General features: G+C 32.6%; 1 protein-coding gene across 1 annotated transcript; it reads left to right on the plus strand.

Annotated features, from left to right (window-relative positions):
* The first annotated feature begins 369 nt into the window (after nucleotides 1-369).
* Nucleotides 370-13,931, plus strand: LOC127733982 (MAM and LDL-receptor class A domain-containing protein 1-like). The gene is made up of 6 exons (XM_052243474.1): nucleotides 370-1,203; nucleotides 2,240-2,404; nucleotides 5,670-5,929; nucleotides 8,174-8,246; nucleotides 8,608-8,634; nucleotides 13,268-13,931. Exons 1-6 carry the CDS (start codon nucleotides 1,143-1,145, stop codon nucleotides 13,621-13,623), a joined length of 942 nt encoding a protein of 313 aa, XP_052099434.1. The 5' UTR covers nucleotides 370-1,142; the 3' UTR covers nucleotides 13,624-13,931.
* Nucleotides 13,932-15,723: the final 1,792 nt, after the last annotated feature.

Raw genomic sequence — 15,723 nt, forward strand, 5'->3', positions numbered from 1 at the left:
TAGCATGTATGTAACAAATTTATTTATTGTGAAAAAATGTTTCCGTACGTACTCCTAACAACAAAATTATTATATTTAAATTTACATGTGTACGTTATTTTATTTAACGTCATTTTGTCCCAGGTTAGAGTTGTATTTTTGACATTGTTCCTATACATCTTTTTTTATTAATATTGTATCTATATTGTGTCATAGATCAAACTTATTCGTTCAGTGTATGTTTAGTTGTTTTTGTTTATATGTCTTTTTGATCGAGTTTAGCCATTTCAATTGATATTTTATAATATATCTTTTCATGTTGTAATCTTACACTGCTGTTTCATGTTACGGTGAAGATTGGCGCCTGTTAAAACGTTTAAACCCGCTACATTTGTATGCACCTGTCTTAAGTCAGGAGCCAGTTGTTCAGTGGTTGTCGTTTGTTGGTGTTGTTCATAAGTGTTTCTCGTTTTTATATAGATTAGACCGTTGGTTTTCCTGTTTGAATTGTTTTACACTAGTCATTTTGGGGGCCTTAATAGCTTGCTGTTCGGTGTGAGCCAAGGCTCCGTGTTGAAGGCCGTATTGTGACCTATAATTGTTTACTTTTTATACATTGTGATTTGAATGGAGAGTTGTCTCATTGGCACTCATACCACATCTACTTATTTTTATGTAAACAAATCATTGTATTTTCTTTAATGTATCTGTTTTATGAATTTATGCATTTATTAGATTTGTTAATTGTGGGCGCTTCATGGGATGAGGAAATAAAGTATCTGTATATTGTAAATAAATTACACTAACCATTGTGATTGTGAATCTCCGCAGTCACGCTGTTGAAACTTTTACGTTAGTTACCGACAAAGCTTTCGTGGGTATTTTTGTTTACCTCAATGGACGAATAACTTAGATGCGCAAAATTTTAAACAACATTTCCTTTTAAGTACAAATAAGAAATTGATTTTACCATTTAATAAATTACCGCAGACGACTTCGAATCGACCTGATATGAATAGAACACCCGGACGTGGATATGTTGTACCTTACGTTTCCGATTTATGTTGAAGATAAATTTCTTTATAAAATCTAAAGTCTTTATTTGTAAGAACCTGATAACAGGAGTACTGTTTAAACCATGAATATATCTAATCGTAAACATTATGGAATATACTTTACATGGAAATATTTTTTGTTTTTGTTTCATTTTGGCCTGCGTGCGAGGTAAGATATGGATACAGAAATATCATTTTTTTTGTACATTAACTTTTTTGTATACGTTTTTTTTTTTAATTGTTCGTAGGGTACATGTACCTATTTGCGTAGATTTTGTTTTTCCCTCCTACCTTCTTTAGTAACCGGAATAAATACGTTCCATTGCACGAACGTGATAATCATAAAACTATAAATTTAAACCTCTCGACCTAAAAAATTTGTTCACAAAGCTAGAACTTCTACATAACATGAAAGCATTTAGAACCAACTGCAAGATTCAATTGTAAAATTTCATGCCAAACAAATTGATTTTTCACAAGAATTCAGACCAATTAGATTTGTTATCAAGTGTAATTATTTCATTATAGACACAATGAAGGCATCTAGCACAAGTAAATATGCTGCATTTGAGATATATATATACAAAATTTTTATTTATTTTACCTCAAACAGTTGTTTTTAATACCATCAATACAGAATCTTATAATATTGCGGACACTTTTTTTTTGAATTAATAGAAAAATTAGTGAATAACAAATACATTACAATATACCACATCCACTCCCATTACGTGGCATGTTCAGGACGAGAACAAATTAGCAATTAATACAATAGATAGGTCCTGTTATAAGGGGTCGACCGGGATGATAGGCGGGAAATTTGGAATGAAAACTGAATGTGAGGTTTATTTCATAGGGATTGAAATTTGGCCTTGCAACAGGCTACCAACGGACCCATCAAAGAGTTGTTGCAAGGGTTCTTAACTCTCTCGTGTAACTTATACAAAGACAAACAACAACGTATAACACATGGTCCAGATAGCCTGGCTTGGTTCCGACACACACACTGTGGTGGGTTTAACCAGTTTAACTTGCAACCCCCGCTTTTTTACCGATATAGACCACATACCGTAAATGTAGTGCATGATTAATTTTTCAGTTTAGGATGGTTATTGTTAGCTGTTTGCTATCGCTCATAGTTAGATGTAATCAATAACCAGGTGGAGACTAGCTGCCAAAAAAATTGTGTTTTTTTTATTTTATAGTAAAAAGATCGCATGGTGAAATCAGTTGTGACTTTAATGAGGGTAGTATGTGTCCCGGTTGGAACTTCGAACAAAACTCCACAATATATGCTGCTAACTGGACGATCTGGAAAGGCGCAACCTTGACAGCGAACACTGGACCACAGAGGGACCATTTAAAGAAAGGTTGCATTATAAAACGTGTTTAACAATTTCTGAATAAAGTGCACTGCATAAGAGCCCCTATGATAACAGAATACGGAAACTAGAAGTAGGACTAATTTTCTGCATATTCAATTCAACAGGAAGGCGAGTTTCAAGAATATCCGAATCTTAACAATTTTTTAGATTACCACATATTCACACGTGTACATATGGGTTCTGTCAACTTTAAGCAGTAATTAATTAATCAAATAAAAAAGTCTTAACGTTGGTAAAAACTGTAAGTTTGAGAGATTATGGGTATTATTGAGTATTTAAACATAAAAGGGAAGAAAATCCTAAACAATTCTTTTTTGATTATACCTATGCATTGTCTGTCCCGATAGAATTTGTATTTTTCTGTTGGCAACAGTTGTTAAACAATAGGATGTGTAGCAGAGGAAAAAGAACATTCAATCTGCAAACAATCCTCCTGCAGCACAACCCCCTATAGTACAAAATGGTTCTTGCCTAATATAGCGTTGTTTGTTGCGTAAAGGAGGAGGCATGACAAACGCCATTATATGACCCTGGAATGGCAAAACAAAATTGAAATTAGTAACGCCTCTCAAAATTGATGTTATATTTATTGATAAAAAAAACAGGTTAATACGATATGATATGGACGCGCTAGTGGAAAAAGGTCACTTATGATGTCACTATGACGTCATAAACATATTTTTGAAATTGTCAAACTTAAAGTAAAAAAGGCCATTTTACACGTAGTGTTGATCAAACTAGATATGAGACAAGGCCTAAAATCTAAAGTCTTTATTTGTAAGAACCTGATAACAGGAGTACTGTTAAACCATGAATATATCTAATCGTAAACATTATGGAATATACTTTACATGGAAATATTTTTTGTTTTTGTTTCATTTTGGCCTGCATGCGAGGTAAGATATGGATACAGAAATATCATTTTTTTTATACATCAATTTTTTTGTATACGTTTTTTTTTTTAATTGTTCGTAGGGTACATGTACCTATTTGCGTAGATTTTGTTTTTCCCTCCTACCTTCTTTAGTAACCGGAATAAATACGTTCCATTACCCGAACGTGATAAACATAAACCTCTCGACCTAAAAAAATTGTTCACAAAGCTAGAACTTCTACATAACATGAAAGCATTTAGAACCAACTGCAAAATACAATTGTAAAATGTCATGCCAAACAAATTGATTTTTCACTAGAATTTAGAACAATGAGATTTGTTATCAAGTGTAATTATTTCATTATAGAGACAATGAAGGCAGAGCACAAGTAAATATGCTGCATTTGAGATATATATACTTTTTTATTCATTTTACCTCAAATAGTTGTTTTTAATACCCTCAATACAGAATCCTATAACATTGCGGATACTTTTTTTATTTTGAATTAATAGAAAAATTAGTGAATAACAAATACATTACAATATACCACATCCACTCCCATTACGTGGCATGTTCAGGACGAGAACAAATTAGCAATAAATACAATAGATAGGTCCTGTTATAAAGGGTCCACTGTAACTGTAAGTTTGAGAGATTATGGGTATTATTGAGTATTTAAACATAAAAGGGAAGAAAATCATAAACAATTCTTTTTTGATTATACCTATGCATTGTCTGTCCCGATAGAATTTGTATTTTTCTGTTGGCAACAGTTGTAAAACAATAGCATGTGTAGCAGAGGAAAAAGAACATTCAATCTGCAAACAATCCTCCTGCAGCACAACCCCCTATAGTACAAAATGGTTCTCTATGGAAAGCCTCAGCTGTCATATATTAGAGATTTACAAAACGTTATGCTGAAGCTTAAAATGTAAAGTTAAGACAGCGTGATGTTGAATTGAGTCATCAAAATGCTAACTCTAAATTACAATATGCTAAGTTGAATCTGCGCAATGTTGACTTGTAATGACAAGTGCTTTAGTCGTGATAGTATAATGATAAGTCACGATGTTGTGATGATATGCCAAACACACGTAACGTTTGGTTTAATGTAAATGATGTGAAGTTGACGTTGCATGATGTTAGCTTGCAGATGGATATTGCTCAGTCATCCACTTCGATAGCTATGATAACAAATAAAACGAATAGCTAAACTGTATGGTGCTGACTTGTTATTAATAAATGTTGAGCTGAGATAGTACGATGTTATATCATTGTGATATTGCGATAGGTCTATCGTACAATCTGTTGATTTAAAATACCATGATGTACAGTTGAAAGTACATGATGTTAAGTTGAGATAACACGATGCTACACCACTATATTAAAACGAAAGGCCTACCATACAATGTGTTGACTTAAAACAACACGATGCAACGTTGAAAGTACATGATGTTAAGCTAAGATATCAAGATGGTTTATCAGTATAATGCTTTCAAAATTGATGTTGTATTTATTGATAAAAAAAACAGGTTAATATAATATGATATGGACGCGTTAGTGGAAAAAGGTCACTTATGATGTCACTATGACGTCATAAACATATTTTTGAAATTGTCAAACTTAAAGTAAAAAAGGCCATTTTACACGTAGTGTTGGTCAAACTAGATATGAGACAAGGCCTTACCCATACATAGATATTTTATTCACATTAGCATCATTGAAAAATACATCTCGTAGCAAAATATTTATTTGAATAAAGCCTTGGCTCACACCTTAATATTAATGACGAGATCTCAAAAAGAGACTACTTTTACAGCTTTTTCAGGTTAGCGTTAAATACAAGAAGTTATTAGCCAAAATAAATATATTTAAGACAATTGAAAGTTTAAAAGTATAAATACTATAAGGAGCTCAGAATATGATTTCTTCGGCTAATGAATAATTTGTAAGTTTAACTGTTTTATGTAACATTTTCATTTTACAGTCCTTATTCTTGACCCTCAGAACAAATCCGGGTCCGTTCGCCCAAATTCACATTGGCTCCCTTTCACGTTACCCCTTTGTACGCTCGAACCCCGCACGTGTATAGGGTTCATACGTGTTAAGGGAGCAAACGAACCCGATATGCTCACAACGGAGCCTATCTCCTTTTAGGTCGCATTTTGTATCTTATTACAAATAATAATAAAATATTGTAATATATAGTAAAGAAACAAAAAACTCGTTTTCTCTAAACATTACCAAAAATACACAAAAAAGCAAAAGCTGATGTTAATCTATGACACGTCAGATCAGTTTCAGACCTAGATACACATCGAAAACATCACGATCTCGTTCTGTGTTACTCATTATTTGTTTTATCTATTTTGTAGATGGCTTCTACATCTTTATGGAAACTACAAAGCAGAAACATCGAGACATTGCCATGTTTTATTCTCCTGTAATAGAACAAACAGATCAGGTTGTCAATGTCACATTTTGGTACCACATGCATGGAATATTTATCCAGAGTCTCAAAGTATATGTCTTTCCGGGTAATGAAGACCAACAGCTTGTTATGGCTATAAATTATGAACATGGAAAGCAATGGAAATTAGCTGTTGCATATTTGGAACATATTGGGCCTTTCAAAGTAATTAAAAATATTAGTTCATAAGTGAAAGTTGTTGTGTTGAAACATAAGTTCACCATATCAATTTTCGACTTATTACATGGAATGATGATGATGATAATGATAATAATGATGGATGACTGCTTAACGTCCAGCGGCAAATTAATATGCATATTCAGGACGAAAACATGTTAATGTAATATGAAATTTAGCCCTGCTTTGTACTAGACCGACACGCTGAGCCGGATTTTTAACGTGCTAGTTCACAAGGTAACAGTCCGCAGGAAGACATGTCATCTTACCCGGACACATTATTCTGACTCCGAGCTAACCAGTCTTTGCTATTACTTCTTAATGCCGCGTGCTTTGCGAAGAAGCAGCAAATACCAATTTTAAAGTCTTTGGTTTGACCCGGCCGGGGTTCGAACCCACGACCTCCCGCATTCGAGGCGAACACGAGACCACCGAGGCGGTTACATGAAATGAATTTGACTTTTAAAACATTCACGGCATCTAGATGTATGTGTGTTGTTACCCTTTCGACGTAGATTTTCGACGTATACACGACATCTTTTTTCATTCATTCATATGAAATAATTTAGGGAATAACGTAATTTTATCCATAAAAGAAGCATTAAAATATCTTTTCTGTACATTTGGTACTTGTATTTAAGAATTTTAGAAGCTATTTGGTTTATTGATTGTTTGTTGTTTGGTTTACGCTCAGTGGCTTATGTTTCATTCATTTTTGTAACGAGAACAAATAAAAATAAAAGAAGATTGTGTCTGAGGACACGAATGTCCATACTCAAGCTTTGCAAATTTCCTAGTTAAAAAGGGGCATAACTCTAGAACTGCATGTGAATCACCGCCCAAATTTAAACTCTGTCTGCAAGTATTAATTCTTAGCATTGTATATGAGTTTCATAAAATTAAGATGAGGAAAACTTATGTTAGAGTGTGGAAACGAAAATGGGACGGATGGAAGGACGGAAAGACTGAAAGACGGAAGGACGGAAGGTCAAGGGTAAAACTTAATGGCCCTTTTGCCCACGGCGGTGACATAAAAATGAAACCAATAGACCGACTTTGCAAAGTGTAATGAGATTGCACGGAACTTTCGGACGGGAAAAGAGAAATTATGGTATGTTGGACAGGCGTAGAATTTATGCCGTGCAACAACTATCGACGGAACCCTAAAAGTTGATGCGAATTCCTTAAGTTTTCAAACCACCCATTCACTAGCTCACATTCTGAACAATTGTTATAGAAGCTCTACTTTGACAAAAAAATTGTGCTTTTAAGTTTTGGTTTACTTAAACTAGCAAAGGAATTTACACGAATGAAACTTTTTTTTATTGAGAAATATGTTTTTACCATTTTGAACACTAATTTATTTTTTTATGAACTTGCATACACATTTTTTAGTAGCGGGGGACTTCCGGAAAACCATGTGTCACTAAAAGACTATAAACTTTGCTTGAAAGCTGGCATGTAAAAAGTTGACACATGTATAATTCAGAATATATACGGTTTTCTTAAGATAAAATATTTAGGGAGCTGTGAAACAGCGGTTGAATATAAAGTGATTTTGAATTGGCGGTGTGACACCTTAATTTGCAAAGAGTGTATCACTTTCCCTTTACACGGCATTGGTTTTAACGTTCCTATTCCGAATGGGTGTGACTGCTGGTTCCTTACACCGCTGACGAGAACCCCTCGGACCGCGTAAACTGGTTACGATTTTTATAACTCGAATACTCTCAGTAATAAAATTATTTTTGAGATATTGCTAAACTAATGTGGGACAAACGTCAGAAACACAGTAACCTAGATCCATCATCCCATATACTGATTGTTCATCTAGAGGTAACAAAACAACCTTCAATAAAACAAAGAACGAGATGACAGGAACTATCAAGAATACCACACAATAAAACCGACCACATTTACCATCAATAACCGAATCCTCAAAAAAAAACTGTCACAAAGACAAACAACATGGAACAAAACATGCTCCAGATATCCTACTTGACAACACAGTCGCGAATTAAAGAACGTGTTCATTTTCTGAAAAAAAGATGAAAGTATATGTTTAAAAGCTGTTGATTATAAAATATATATTTTCTTGTTCTCTAATATCAACCAAAAGACTTTAAAATAGCTTTCATACAAGACAAATGAGCACGATGAAATAAAATTGTCATATTTTAGTACAAAAATTATATGTTTATTATATATATTCTTTATCGATGCATTTTAAAGATAGGTTTCCAAGCAATGGTAGGAAGTACTGCTTCGGATATTGCTGTTGATGATATCACAATAACAGGAGCAGGTATTATTGCTAATCATTTTGCAAAATGATATTACTAACATTCAAAGATCGTGACAAATATGCATAAATAAAGTTTTCATTCAACCATTTGACTTTGCATAACCGGTTAAACTAAAGAAAATGATAATCATAAAACTTTTCTGTGTAGAGCTTTAAATGAAGGTAGATTTTCGGTAGTCTTTATACACATTTTATGCCCTTTAAAGTATTGAATAGTTTGAAAATAGAAAACAAGATTAATATGTTAATAAAAATGTGAGTACATATAGAGTAAAAAATAATGTAAATATGCTGTTATTTAGAAGAATGGGATGTTTTCATTCTATCTCTAAGATGTTGAATTTTGTTTTTTGTTTTGCAGAAATATATCATAGTTCCACTACCTTTGGTAAGTTTGTTTTCTATATCAGTCTTCCTCTTGCCTCGGCATATTATTATTGTAGAAATATATTATCACTCTACTCCCTTGGTAAATGTTGATTATACAAATATATAGTTCTGCCTTGCATTTAAAATGTTCTTGTAGATTATGATTCTTTTAATTGTCTTTTTTTAAGTATAAGTTTTTTTGATAAAATTAAACCATCCTTCCTCTTCCTTTTTGTAATTGTATAAAGATATCACATCTCATCCTATTATTCTTATTAACGGTAGAAAAACATGTATATTATCATCCGTCTATTCCTCTTTGTAATTTGTTAATTTAAGATTTATATCATCTGTTTACTCCTCAATTGATTTCTTCTCCTTCCTTTAGTAATATGACAATAAAGAGATCTGGTATGATTGCCAATGTGACAACTGTCCACCAGAGACCAAAGGACGGGGATGTGAGCAACTATAATAGGTCACCATACGGTCTTTAGCAATGCACATAAAACCTGTCAATCACGTGCAGCCCATGTTTTATTGGAATTAGAACAAAGCGAAAGAAGAACTTCATAATAGAATTGAAAGTTAGGGAAATTGTGACAATATTTTATATAGCAACTTTTATTGCTGTTTAAAAATATTTGATTTCCAGTCAAAGTGTTAAGTACGCGTCAGGTCATACCTAAGTAATAGAACACAGCAGGTAAACATTTGCAATGTTAATTCTGATAAAAAAGATGTGAAATTTGATGTCCTCCAAGGATCTATACTAGGTCCTCTATTATGTGTCTTATTAATAAATGACCTTCCCCTTGCATTAAAAATTGTAAAACAGACTTGTATGCTGATGATACTACTCTTCATAAATCCGGGAAAAACATAGAAAATTTACGTGATGATGTACAAGAAGATTTATGCAGAGTTGAAGAAAGGTGCAAAATGAATAAAATGTTCATCAATACTAAAAAGCAAAATATTTGGTTACTGGAACAAGTCAGAAGTTATCAAATCAATCTTTTCAACCAAATTTACAAATAAATTCAGAAACACTACATCATGTGAAAAATTATTAGGTGTTAAAATTGACAGCATACTTAGCTGGACAAATCAAATTAATCAAATTTGTGCTTGCATTTCATCAAGAATATACTTTCTTTCTAAATGAAAGAAATCTTTAGATATTAATGCCAGGAAAGCATATTATAATGGGTAAATGCTGTCGCTCATCGATTACTGCTGTATTGTTTGGGGAGAATGTAAAAATGAAGGGATAATAAGAATATTAAAACTTCAAAAAAGAGCAGCAAGATTAATTCTTGGTGCAGACCCTTTATCCCCATCAGCCCCCTTATTTAAAGAACTTGGATGGATGACAGTAGAAAATAGAATCAAATACCACAAATATTTACTGCTATATAAATGTATGCGGAAAGAAGCACCACAGTACCTACTTCAAAAGTTTCAACTTTTCTCTGTTAATAATCATTATGCTTTAAGGGGTGTTACTCAATGTAATTTGATAGTTCCTAAACCAAAACACTGAACTGTTTAAACAATCTTCGCTTATTCTGGATCAGTTTTATGGAACGGACTACCATATGAAATGCGTAAAGTGCAAAACACTTTTTGTTTTAAACAAATTATAAAACGATACTTGAGGCAGTCCCAATATTCAGTCTTGAAATGATTGCAACTATTACTTTTTTGGAATGTATGATTTTGATTTGTATATAATATCTATTTACTACATGCACTCTGTAACTGTTTTATATGTTCTAATGGTACATGTACACTGAACTATCATGACTATACGATTGTGAACTGACTATGTGTTAATATGTTGTATGTTTGCTTTTTTTTCTCTTATTATTATTTTTTTACTTGTATTGTATATGAGGGCCTCAGGGAAGATTAGTAATTGTAACTAACTGCGTTTACCGCTTAAAATAAAGAATTTATTATTATTATTAAAAGAAACATTTAATACAATACCATTTCTCATCTTAATATCTAAAGTTCATAGTCTCGGTTATTTTATTGTAGAAAAACTATCGCCTGCTTCTTTGTGTACCAATATAATTATGCATTTTGTCCCCTGTTTTTTGTTTAGTTGGTGTTTCATTGACGTTTACCGAACATCTCTTTTTATTGACCCTAACGCACATAAAACAGTGTATATAAAGTGCGAATCCAGTTAGTTCATTTTCACTGTTGTATGCGAGTATGTCTATTGTAGAATAAAGGATGATGGGAAAAACTGCGTTTGTTTACTTTTTGAAAATACAAAATAATAGATTTGAATGTATGTTTTAACAGAATTTCATTAGAATATAACTTTTTAATGTATAATAATAGGATTAAAGTCCAAAAAAGTGTTATTTAAGCAGCAGAATCCATAATATTGATTACTGAATGCGATTCATTTTAACTGTAGATGCGATGAATTATCACTGTAAGTGCAATCATTTCTGATGTGGAATTTTTGGAAGTGCGATGAATTTTCATTGTCGTTTTATATGATTATTCGACATACAACAACTGAAAATAGTTTTTAAATGACTTAAATATTGATGATATTTACAATTTGAAATGCAAGCTAGTCGTAGATGCTTACTTGAATATACACGGGTATAACCACGTTCATATCATGAATATTCAAATAGCGTTGGTGAGTTTGCTATTAGCTTGTCATGGATCCGAAAATTTACTGGAGCAGAACATCCATGAATATATGAATCGTACAGTGTCAAAATTCTGAGGTCAGTTTTTCAAGTAAATTTCTTCAAATAAAATTAAAACAACGGGTTTCTCATTCGTATTATGTATTTTAACAACAACAAAACACAAAATACACGGTCGCATTTAGTGAAAGAGCCAACCAACTATGCTCTATTTGTAGTTTAATCAAGTTTGAGTTACACATAGTGTTTGTTTCGCGATGTTTACAAGTAATTCACACACCTGTCTATTTAAAATAGTCACATGGTGTTCATGTAATATAAATGATATACAATGCTGCCAGGAGCAGTAAACTTTGTTTTCATAAACATTGAATACTTAACTGAACAGTTAGTCAATTAGTCTTTGGTGTAAATATAAGAACTGAATATCTACCAACATTGCTTCGCGATGTAGCGATTAACGTCCGGAATCAACTGTACGGCGGTTATGCCCCGTGGTATAGAACCTTTTAAATATGTAACAATAAACTGTTTTCAATTTTTCTTTGTATTCTCACAATTGCGTATTGGCTTATTTGTAACACCGACTTATAAGAAATTCACGCATATTTAAGGTGACTCGACTGTTGCTCGAACTTTCTTTACTGTATAAGATTTATACACAATGGCATGATAAATATCAATTATCCAGTCATTCAAGCGTAAATTGTTTGTACAAGATGAAAACGTTTCCACTCATTCAATCGTAACATGAAGATCGTTTTGTGAATGCATCCATTAGAGATATTTTCCTAACGCTTGTAGTTTAAAGGTTTGGTTGGCTTGCTTGCTTGCTTTGTTTGTATAAACGTTTGCTCAATCTTGATTACAATGATTAGGCAACATTTACACAATCAAGGCCAACCACACCTTTTAACTACAAGCATTAGGAAATTAGCTCTAATGACCTTTAATTTATTAGTATGCGATGTAGATTTAGACCGAAACAGAAACTTTGCTTTTCCGGTGACGTGGATTGGCTTAACTGTCCAAGATATATGTATAAGATGATGACGTGTCATAGGAAAGAATAAATTTTATCCTACATATAGATCAGGACAAATTATTTGAGAAAATAGAATTGATTATATTAGCAATAAATACCATGTTTAAGGAATTTATTGATATATTACCTCAGACTTTCACTCATTAAGTATGCATATATAATCAATCCTTCTGACTTCATAAATTTTGTTAGAGAGTCGGCTGAATTAAGACTTTATATAATGAAAATTAATTAATTTCTTTCTGTGAAAATGCATTGCATTTACAATAGAAATGAATCGCCCTACAGTGAAAATGAAAGTCTAGTATCATTATTCAACAGTAAACATGAATCGCATAACGAAAACAGCAAAAATTTGATTCAATATCAACAAGCTGAATAACAAAACCTGTTTTAAGTTAAATAACATTAATAATTATGTTAAAAAGTACATTTTTCTGCAAATGAAACTTAACTGCTACTTTTAAATCCCTTGCACGCTCTGTTCGTGAACTATTCTTAATATTTATCTATTTGTGTATCAATTTTGCACCTGGATGGCTGTAGGCGCGATGAAAACCCGTCAGCATCTCATACCTATATCATGAATTTATAAAAACAGTACACATTATATATTATTTCTTATTTTATTCAAAAATCTTGAATTTGTCGTCTGTTTATTTATCATTCTACATCAGAAATTCATCACGGATACAGTAAAAATGACATTTTAGGATTCGCACATTACATACACTGTAAAATTTAATTACCAACCTAATCCTTTTTAAGATCCTAGCAATTAATTATTATAATACATGAATATGTCTGCTCCTTTCTATTGTCTAAGTCAGATTTTCCATATTGGAGGGAGCACTTTAATTTTTGGAGCATGTATATACAAATATTCCCTTAAAGAATTTACAATGTAACTTAACCATTTTCAGAAACCACAACAAGTTTGAATAAAGAAAAGAGATTAAATGAGAATGAGACAGAAGACTTTATTCCTTTACCATATATAATCATATGTGCCATAGGTGGTGTAATGTGGGCAGTTATTCTCTTTCTTTTATGTTGTTGTGTACGTCAAGCAAGTCGAATTCAGAATTCCAAAAGGACTGTTGGGTGTAACACTTCACAAATTATTTATAGTAATGACGAAGTGGGAGGCGAACAGAATAATTTACTAGAGGACAATGAAGTCATCACAGTAGATAAAGTGGAGCTGACATTAGATCCTCTACAATTAGAGAGTAACCACTACGAAATTATCTTAGACAATTGTGCGACAAAATTCTGATTGGTAAACCATAAATTGGAACATCCACATATTCATAGGTATTACAGATTACAATTTCATCACTAGTGTATGCACAGATTTATGTAAAGGTTTTACTGACTAATTAACTCTAGGCTATTCAAAAAGATTCAATACATTTATCTGATTCCTTTTGCATCATCAATTTAACTCACATGTTATCATCAGATGAAGTTTGCATGTCCATTTATTTTATTTTTAGTATATTGAAAGTTTTGCAAATTATTATGTTGATACTAGCGTGATTAGCTGTCGATTGTATGTATCAAAAATAAAATCACCCTTCTCAATGAATACTTGTAATGTAGATTTATTCGCAGATGTTGTGAATCTGTCACAAAGCGTATGATTGTTAGTATCAGAAAAAGATTAAAAGAATATAGTATTTCTTTAAAGCTTGACTAGTCCAAATGCAATTTTGAGCTCTTTTCGTCACTTTGGATCGTTATCAATCAGTCAATATGTATGAAATTCTTTCTTCTAAAACATTTCAAATATTGGAACCGATTTTCAAGTTGTCCACTTTTTTCCTCAATCATAGTAGAGGAGCTTTTGTGTTAGTAGCAAACCACTGCTTAATGTAACCAAGCACATGCGTGTTAATATCAATTAAGACACGTAAATGAGATACGTTTGGGCAAAGAGTATGTTACCACATAGAAATGGGATGTTGAAAATGTGAAAACTGAAATCATGTGGAAGATACTAGCTTAATGTCATCCATCGATGTAAATTTCAAAAAGGAAAACCGTCTAAGAATACCAAATTTTCTTCGACATATGAGTTGCAAGCTTTATCTGAAATGCGGGTTTAATATAATATTTCTGCATGATATAGTTTGGATGATGTCAATTGTTCTTACGTTAGGCCCGTGTCTATTTTTATCACAGTTTGTTTCCTAAACAACCACATTTTACATATTTTGATAAGCCCTGTCTAACACAAATTGCACAGAAACGTAATGGATTGGAACAATTTGGAATCAACTTTTCGTTCCTATGTAGCAAAATTACGGAAACCCCTGCATATGACGTTTTGTATCTCACAACTCATACTTTACTAGAGAGCCTGTTGCCATTACAGAATCATTTGGACAGGGCTGACTCAAACAGGGGCGTGCTGTCCAACGATTAGCAACTAATCTCTAAGTATGTTATGGTCGTCTTCGTCATCACGGACTGATTGGCCGTTGGTCAGAATGATGCCCAATAATCCTTTTGATGCAGCAATTTGGTAGATATGGTCCGCTATATTTACCTGAAGACTATGTCTCTTTGGAGATCCTATATATTCAAACTGGTAACACCATTTACGGCACCCAGAATGAACCGTAAGTTGGAATATTTAAAACGAAAGGGTCGAAAATTTAATCGTATTATTACTGACTACAGAATTAAGTTGAACAACAAATTGGTGAATAAATAAAACTATAAAGTAATTAGTACATTATGGAGCATGTCAGGCTAAAATTAACATTTGAGAGACACTTGCTGTCCTTGTCAATTGACGTAAAACATTGTTTGATAACATTTACAATTTTATCAGCAAGCAAAGCCGGGCTTCAAGGATATTGGGAAATTACCCATTCTAGAGGCCGCGTGAATCAGATGTGGATACAAAAGAAATCCGAAGATCTGTTACTGTACATACGATCTAAGACCCTTTCATCTTGCAATTGTAATACAACATTTGATTTTTCTACACTTTACACAAGTATTCCCCATTCCAGGCTAAAAGACAAATTGAAAGAGTTGGTCCTGCTTTGTTTCATAAAACAGAATGGCAAACGTAGATACAAGTATCTTATCTTAGTTAGGGATAAATCGTACTTTGTAAAAAATCACTGTGATTCAAACCAAAAATTCTCTGAAACTGACATTATCAAGATACTTGATTTCTTGATTGACAACATATTTGTTATGTTTGGAGGACGTGTTTTTCAACAAGCAATCGTCATTCCCATGGGAAACAACTGTGCTCCTCTTCTTGTTAACTTGTTATTTCAATCGTATATAACTGACTTCATACAAGAACTTCTTAGGAAGAATGAAAAGAAGCTAGCTTTATCCTTTAACTTCACTT

The sequence above is a fragment of the Mytilus californianus genome, unplaced genomic scaffold (genome assembly GCF_021869535.1).
Source record: "Mytilus californianus isolate M0D057914Y unplaced genomic scaffold, xbMytCali1.0.p SCAF_3, whole genome shotgun sequence".
Lineage (NCBI taxonomy): Eukaryota > Metazoa > Mollusca > Bivalvia > Mytilida > Mytilidae > Mytilus > Mytilus californianus.

Bases quoted from the DNA above. Each gene is read 5' to 3' on its own strand.
- LOC127733982 (XM_052243474.1), top strand. From the start codon at position 1,143: ATGGAATATACTTTACATGGAAATATTTTTTGTTTTTGTTTCATTTTG. The intron at 8,247-8,607 runs GTATTATTGCTA...TTTGTTTTGCAG, and splicing joins TATCACAATAACAGGAGCAG to AAATATATCATAGTTCCACT. The intron at 8,635-13,267 runs GTAAGTTTGTTT...AACCATTTTCAG, and splicing joins TCATAGTTCCACTACCTTTG to AAACCACAACAAGTTTGAAT.